At 38.8% G+C, this 7,913-nt stretch overlaps 1 protein-coding gene across 1 annotated transcript; it reads right to left on the minus strand.

Moving 5' to 3' along the window:
* Positions 1-1,144: 1,144 nt before the first annotated feature.
* On the minus strand, positions 1,145-7,668 carry LOC139737182 (uncharacterized). Its single transcript, XM_071647859.1, has 7 exons — positions 7,476-7,668; positions 6,880-7,052; positions 5,843-5,996; positions 4,740-4,839; positions 2,791-2,851; positions 2,163-2,185; positions 1,145-1,435 (listed from the first exon to the last, which is right to left on the minus strand). The coding sequence occupies exons 1-7, from the start codon at positions 7,666-7,668 to the stop codon at positions 1,378-1,380; spliced, it is 762 nt and encodes a 253-aa protein (XP_071503960.1). The 3' UTR covers positions 1,145-1,377.
* Between the last annotated feature and the right edge of the window lie 245 nt (positions 7,669-7,913).

A 7,913-nucleotide genomic window follows, 5' to 3' on the forward strand; every position in this document is an offset into this window, starting at 1 on the left:
TTTTCTCCCACATGTAGAATGTGCATTTGGCCTTCCTGATATGCCTTGTTTCTTATCTTCCCTGTTTTTCACAAATTATGAAACACCCCATTTGGAATGATAAACAACTTTGTACATTATAAGATTGAAATAATTTTCACAAATAAATCATTGAAGCATACAGCATAGACAGTGATATTACGACACACATATTGCACTTTAAAATATCGTATTCTGAAATACAGTCATGTCTGTTCATCAAATGTGAAAAACAAATACAAGCGCACACACGAAACATTATAAGTAGTGCTTTCAGATTGTACACAGTAACATTTACAAAGGGGTGTTGTAGGTTGTTCAGCAGCACTATCAACCCCTAAAAGAGAGACCGGGTGTTCCATCCCTTCATAAAGATTTAATACAAAATGAAAGGTATTTTTATGCATATGCATCATTCTGTTTTAAACTGTCTTGTGTGTTATAAAACTTATGCTCATACACTGTAGTGTGCATGCTCTTGCAACATCTACAGCAATATAATCTGTGTCAAACATATTAGACATGACTTTTCACTAACAGAAGGCTGTAGTGCTAGAAGAACAAAAAGAAGAAGAATGAACAGGAATGAGTCTGGTATGGGTGGGGGGCACCGGGCGCACACCCCCTCTTTATGTTTTGTTACAATAACAACAACAACAACAACAACAACAACAACAACAACAAAAACAACAGGAAAAAGAGAAAATGGGGGTGTGTGCACCCCCCCCCCCCTTATTTTGTATAAAGGCGCCTCCCCTTTACGGAATTCCTGGATCCACTCCAGAGTTTGTGCAGGTGGGAAGGTCATAACGTTCTGATTCTAAGATGATTCAGTATTTTTTTCTTTTATAAATGACCACAAGAAATGTTCTTATCCCTACAGGATATTTGCCCCTGGCATACAGAGTAGGTCAATCCAATCAAGAATACAGGTTGCTGTTGAAAAGTGGAGGATGGAGTTGCTGTGGTGACGAGGGATTACAGTAGGGGGTGGGGGGGGGGAGGACACTTGGCGTGTGTCCCCCCCCCCTTTATTTATTTATTTTTCTTTGCTAGAATAAAAAATGAAAGGGGGCACATGCGCCCCTATTTTTTTTGCGCCCCCCCCCCCCCCCCCCCCCTTTCTGGAACTCCTGGATCCGCCCCTGGATTATTTGATCCCAGGGCCATGTCATGGGTGGGTAGTTCTTCGCGGGGTTTGATGTCTACGCAACAATCATCCATCCGCATTTTATTCTGTCTCCATCAAAAGGAATGAAAATGAAGCTTGTGGAATCCTGACGCCAAATGGCTCATTGCTCGTGTGCTGCGGTTGGAATGTAATCCATGTCTCTGAGAAATCAGTCCCTGGGCTTGGCGCTACATCCTGGGCTCTGGAGCAAAGATGTCGTTTTCTCCAGCGGGATGCAAACTCCGTCTTGTTTGAGGTACAAGTAGTCAAGGCATATTCAGGGATGTGTTGGATGTACATTGTGTAGACTAGATCAATATGACTGCTATACACTGTGGGTTTGGATGCCTCTGCCTTGTAATTTGATAACTATGTAGCCCTTTAAATATGCCCCTTAATCTATGTTTATTGATCTATACCTTTACAATCGAGGATTGACTTTTAACCCCCTTATCAAATCTAAACCCTGTGGTGCATTTTGGGGATGTGGTGAATTTTGATGTCTTAATTTCGATACTGTATAAACCTTTTTTATTGCCCCATATCATCCATGAATATAACTTACAAGAAATGGCTTCTTCACTTGACAAGTTAGAATACGGTAAATCACAATTTATGAATATTTGCTGTTATTGCTATAATATATTCCACATAGCTGCTATTGTTGCGGACTTTCGCAAGACAGGTTGGCCTATGGCCATCAAGAAATGATCGCTTTATCACAGAAACTGCACTTACATGCACATATCAAAATCATCCTTCACTGCAACAGAGTACACCTAAATATCTATTGCAGCATTGTCTACAGTACTGGACATGACAGTACACAGTGGAAGAAATGCATGCATTGATAAAGAAATTTTTCATGAGCACACATGCATACACACACACATACATACACATACAGACATTCACTGTAATATCCAGTAGACATGATGCACACATATGATACACACAGTTAACAAAAGGATACACTGCTATACTCAGCTGGTCCAGCTGCAGATTGAAGTAAAAGGAAAATACAGTCTCAAAGTTAAAACAGTGATTTTACTCAAGTAAAAGAAGTCAATATCTCCATATCTTGGAAATAATCATAATAATAGAAGGTGGTATTTATAATGCCCTTTACCACTCGGTCTGAGTGCTCAAAGGGCAAAGAAAGGAATACATTTTTTTTTTTAATGAATACATTAGGCATAGTGCTGCTTGCATGTATTTTGGCTGACTTTACTGTTGATGTCACAAAAGGCAAGAGAGTTACTTGTTATTTAGTGGTGGAGCTTTTTTTGTGTACAAAAAATATGACATAAAAATTATCAAAAAATTTTTATACAATTTGAAAATTGTAGTCTTATTCATCATATCAGAAGAAGTCAACATGTAATAATGTCCTAGGACATTCAGGTCTGTCTCTTGGGTTGTCTCTTGAGTTAATTTTGTAAAGGTGCCTCTCCTTTATGGAAGCTCTGGATCCGCCTCTGAGTTGGTCTCATTTTTTTAAATATTATTTTTTTTTTACATTTCAGGATGCATCATTACTGATTTTATCAGGAAACCAGCAATTCAGTGGTATAGACATAAAATGTTTTATTACTGCTTACATTTGAGAGAAGGTGGTCCATGTTTTGATTGGCAAGCGTAATTGCGTCCTTGCTTCCAACCCTGTGAATGAAGAAACCAAAAAATCAGTAGAAAGGAAAGAATTTTTAAAAGATTACTATGACACATGTCTTGCCTCCTGGACTCTGGTAACACAGGTATGAACTAGAAATGTCGCTATGGCGACTGGTATGCCTCCGCCATAATGCATGATTCTCCTAATAGGTCTAAATAGTACACGTGGACAATGTGTGATTACATTTTCACATAATTGGCAAAATATTAAAATGACAAGTTTGTCACAAATGTGTTCCATGTTCACCTTCCTTGACCTTGGTTTAATTGGATGAATAGGAGAGCATGTATTTGGGGATTTAAGGACTTTAACTTGACTTTGACCCATTCATACATTTATGCATTGAGTAATTTTCAAGGTACCGGGATGGAGAAAAAGTGCAATTTCTGAAATGAATAGTAAATTGTTACCCTTTTCATCTGGCCTTTGACCCTAAAATTCATGAGATAATCACTTTCAGGTAGAACATGCATAATATGTACTTAGTTTCAAGATAACATGAGCCACTTCCGAGATATGGAGGAAAAAGTTAGTTCAGCACTTTCACTTGATCTTTGACCTTTTGACCTTTGAGGCAAAAAAAAAGAAGAAAAACAAAAAACTTTCCAGAGAATTTCTATAAGGATACACATGCATACACCAAGTGTAAAAAAAAATACCCCTGCTGGCATTGCATAAATATGAGGGAAATAGTAAAATTTTGAAGTGTTGCACTTGACCTTTGACCCCTGACCTTTGACCCCATGAACCCTACATTCTCTAGATAATCACTTCCAGTCAGTACCTGTATATACTATGTTCCATGAAGATACCTTGAACAATTTTCCAAGGTATGGAGAAAACAAAGAAGTTTTAATATTTTTACTTGACCTTTTGACCTTTGACCTTTGACCTCATGACCCAAACTTTCACCAGAGAATCTTAATTGGGTAATACATGTATACACTAAGTTTCAAGAAAATATCTTCAGGCATTCAATAGATATGGTGGAAATAGTGAAATTTTATGTATTTGACCCTGACCCTTTGACCTTTGACCTTTGACCTCATGACCCAAACTTTCACCAGAGAATCTTAATTGGGTAATACATGTATACACTAAGTTTCAAGAAAATCTCTTCTGGCATTCAATAGATATGGTGGAAATAGTGACATTTTACGTACTTGACCTTGACCTTTTGACCTTTGACCTTGAGCATGTGCACCCAAAAGTTGATAGGCACAACTTCACCCCCTAATACATATACATGCCAAGTTTCACTAGGATACCTCAAGAGGTTTTGATAGTTACCTTGTCCACAAAATTCATTACGGACAGACGGAAGGACGGACGGACGGACGGACGGACGGACGGACAACCCGAAAACATAATGCCTCCGGCACCACTTCGTGGCGGAGGCATAAAAATAGTATCAGGGAATACACTACAAAAAGAATACCACAGTATGAAATTTTAAAAGACAAGTCAACTTTCATATGCATGTGGCCTCTCACCGGCAGTTTTCTTTTGTTATATTGAATTCCCGATACAGCCAAACAATACAGTGTACAGAGATATCACAGATAATAATTTTGGGACCTGACTTTTCACTTTATTGTATAAAATTTTCATTTCATTGATTGACAGAATGAATGAATGAATAAATGAATGAATAAATAAATTAATGAATGAATGAACAAACAAAAAAATTGGGGGACATGGCTTTTTACTTCATTGTAACGAAATTTCATTATAACCATGTTCGTTATGACTTAGAATGCACTGTTCAGGGTTGGGAAAAGCAAATGAGAAAATGGTTTAGTGTACTATGACTGTATCAGACTTGACCAAAAAAAAAAAAAAAGAAGGAAAGAAAAGAAAAGAAAGCAAGCATACCCCTGAGCATGTACTTGGTCATCCATCTCAAAGTGGAGTCTGGCTAGCTTCTCCTGAAGATCCCGGACGTTGCTCATCTTCTCGTAGGAGCAATGCTCATCTGGAGACGGGAAGAGAATAAAAGATGCAATGTCAACACTCAATAATCCCAGTCATTCATTTTATTCCCTCTTTCATAAACGTCATTGGGTCAGAAAGTCGCATTCCATTCGACACATTTTCAGCTATTACCTCCGCCAAGTGAGGAGGTTACGTTTTCGTTACCGTTTATTTGTTTGTCCGTGTGCAAAATAACTCAAAAAGTTGGAAACGGATTTAGATGAAACTTGCAGGAAGAGATGATTAAAATTTGATAGTTGTCCGGACACTTTTATGGATTTTATGAAGGATTTTCAATATTTTGGCAGGTAGGGTCAATGAACTTGAAAGTTCAAGCTGCGCAATTTTGAGGTTTTCAAACACGTACTAAAGTGCAAGCTCCACTGCGAGGCGTGCCGTGCAGCTGAGGGTTGATGTTGTAACAAAAGGCTTCTATATTGAGAATTCGGGCGATTTTTAGCATGCATACGTATGGGTGGAAATCACTGATCTCTTATGGAAGAGGGCGGAGGTCTGCGCTCTCAGAGTGCTTCTCTAGTCGTGAAATTTAGTCTCCATGAATTCTTGGGTAGTTATGCCAATTTACCTTATGAACAGAATAGTTTTTTGTGCAAAAGCTCAGTCATCCAGAGATATATACAAATTTCCACAAATGAATGAACCAGGTTATTTTATTGACATTTAAGATACCTCTGTCACTTGATAGCGTGAAAATATCTTCAATGTGGCATCCTCCCACAGGAAACAGACAAAAGGCAATGATACACTGGTGAGGACCATATTTGGCATGGCAAGTGATAACTTGAGACATGTACATATATCTTGATTTGCATATGAAGTTCCAATGGTACCCAGACCACTGTAATGAAACTGTACTTATGAAATTACAATTAGAAATGTTCCAGTTGAATAAACATTTTGAAAGCATTTCCCCCATGATTTTCTTCATTCCAACACGTAGCCACCAGCGACATAATACTCTTCTAAAACAGGAGGCCACTGACCAAAAGCCTGGAGCTTGCCAGAGTTGAACTCTTCCAACAGGTTCAGCAAGCCGTCTTGCATCTGCCTGATGTCGTAGGCATTGGTGATAAAGCTGTGCTCCTTACAGCCCCCTTCCAGGGTGCCATCAACTTGTGTCTTGTACTTCAGCTTGTCCTGTAGTGTGGATTGCACAATGTATATTTACCAACAAATAATAATAATTGAGTTATTTGTTGAGGGCAAAAATTATGTCTATGTAATCTACTGTGCCGCAAGGAGAACCTTAAAGCTATTTTGCTGCACTATTCTAAATGATTTAAATAAGAACATCATAATAACATGAATATCAAATCCATAAAACATTAATTTACTGTATTAATTTCCTCAACAAAAAGAATAAATAAACAAACATTGGAATACTCAAAAACGAATACATAAACTGCAAATGGGTATTAAAAAGTAAACGCCTCGAATGCACTTTGTTGACTATGAATAGTACCTGTTAGGATAGAACCTCAAAGTAATTGAACCATCGTCTTGTTCAATAAGGCATACTACTTTCAACTGTAATTTTATTAATTCAATTTCATGAACTCTACCAATGGCTGCACAACGTTGTCTACTGCACTGGCTGAAATAATTTTTGCATGATTTCTTTGAAATTTGAAAGACTGAGGAAAGTGATGGCAGACAACATTCAAAATTATTCTGTTGACATGGTACTATTTCCATCCAATTCAGCTTGTCCTGGAGCATGTTTTTATTGGTCCTTCATACTAATTTGAGGTACTTACAAAGAGAAGCAAAGTGGTCATGACAACAATGTAGAAGAAAAATATGATGGAAAATATGAAGAAGAGCAGGAGAAGGAAGAGGATGTAGAAGGAAAAGAAAATGATGAGGAAAAAAGGTAGGAGAAGGTGGAGTACTAGTAGAAGAAGAAGAAGAAGAAGAAGAAGAAGAAGAAGAAGAAGAAGGAATGAGAGGAGAAGGAGAAGGAAATGCTATCAATCACACAACTCCTCGGCAGTTGAATAATTCTTTATTCTTCCTGTACCTGTGCCTTGTTCTTCCCCGCCCGGCCCTGAGCACTGCCTGGGGGCTGCTTGATATGCTTGGAGGGCAGGTGGCCCACAGCATGACTGCTGCGTGCATACTGGTGGCCCATCCAGGCTACCCCACTGTGGCCACCGGCCCCACGGAAGTCCCTGCCCATCTGCATCTGGTAACCTTCCCCAAACAAAAAACAAAAACATTTGACTTTTGACTGAGGTTGCTAAACTAATAACATTAATTTTCCGAGTGTTGAAATGCAATGAGTTTTGTCATAAAGACTTGAAGTAACTTATCAACAGTGCAGCATGCTTCAACAACTAAATGTAGTGCAATTCACCATTAAAGACATCATTTAGATGAAACCATATTAAAATTCCCAAAATCATGTACAATATGATGTATGTAAGGTTCAATTTTCTTGTGACTGTTGATAATTCTGCAGCAGGTGTTAAACACAAATTGTCTTAGACCGTAAAAATGCATAAATACTGTGCCACTGGGATTGATAATGGGAAAGATCTGAGTCAAAAATCTTAATCTTTAATGCTAGGTCATGAGATGTGCTGTTAAATTTTGGTGTACTACATTTGTACCCACCCACTGGTGATGATATCTGGCCCAAGCTGTGACCTCTGGTGTGCCTCTTGACCCCTGACCCTGAGGTCAAAGGTGATGGCACTACGTGGGGAGTGACCAGGGAGGCTGGCCGGAGGATCTTGCCGGTCTCGGAGCTGGACTGGTGGATGAGTTTTGGGCTGCCATGCATCTGTGTGAGTCTGGAGGCAGCCATGCTGACAATGGTTCTTTTCCTTTCACAATCCTGGCAATAAAGAGACGAAGGCACTGATGGCGTGTTTACACTAAGCACAATAAAGGCGACAGGCGGGGTTTTTGCTATGGTACGCCAAAAGGAACCATGTCTGGTTCTGTTAAAAAGGATCAGTAATTTGGTACACAATCACACAAAATGTTATTCTTATCCCAAAATCAAGAGCAACAAAATCAACAGTAGAAGTTTAATTTTGTGACAAACGT

The sequence above is a fragment of the Diadema antillarum genome, unplaced genomic scaffold (genome assembly GCF_040938485.1).
Source record: "Diadema antillarum isolate AM-2024a unplaced genomic scaffold, OU_Dant_1.0 seq00000684_RagTag, whole genome shotgun sequence".
In the NCBI taxonomy this organism is placed as follows: Eukaryota; Metazoa; Echinodermata; class Echinoidea; order Diadematoida; family Diadematidae; genus Diadema; species Diadema antillarum.

What these genes read in the sequence shown, in the direction of transcription:
- LOC139737182 (XM_071647859.1), bottom strand. Translation starts at nt 7,668, where the DNA reads ATGGCTGCCTCCAGACTCACACAGATGCATGGCAGCCCAAAACTCATC. An exon ending in CGGGGAAGAACAAGGCACAG is followed by an intron (nt 5,997 to 6,879) that starts GTACAGGAAGAA and finishes TCCACACTACAG; the next exon opens with GACAAGCTGAAGTACAAGAC. An exon ending in TGGCAAGCTCCAGGCTTTTG is followed by an intron (nt 4,840 to 5,842) that starts GTCAGTGGCCTC and finishes TCCCGTCTCCAG; the next exon opens with ATGAGCATTGCTCCTACGAG.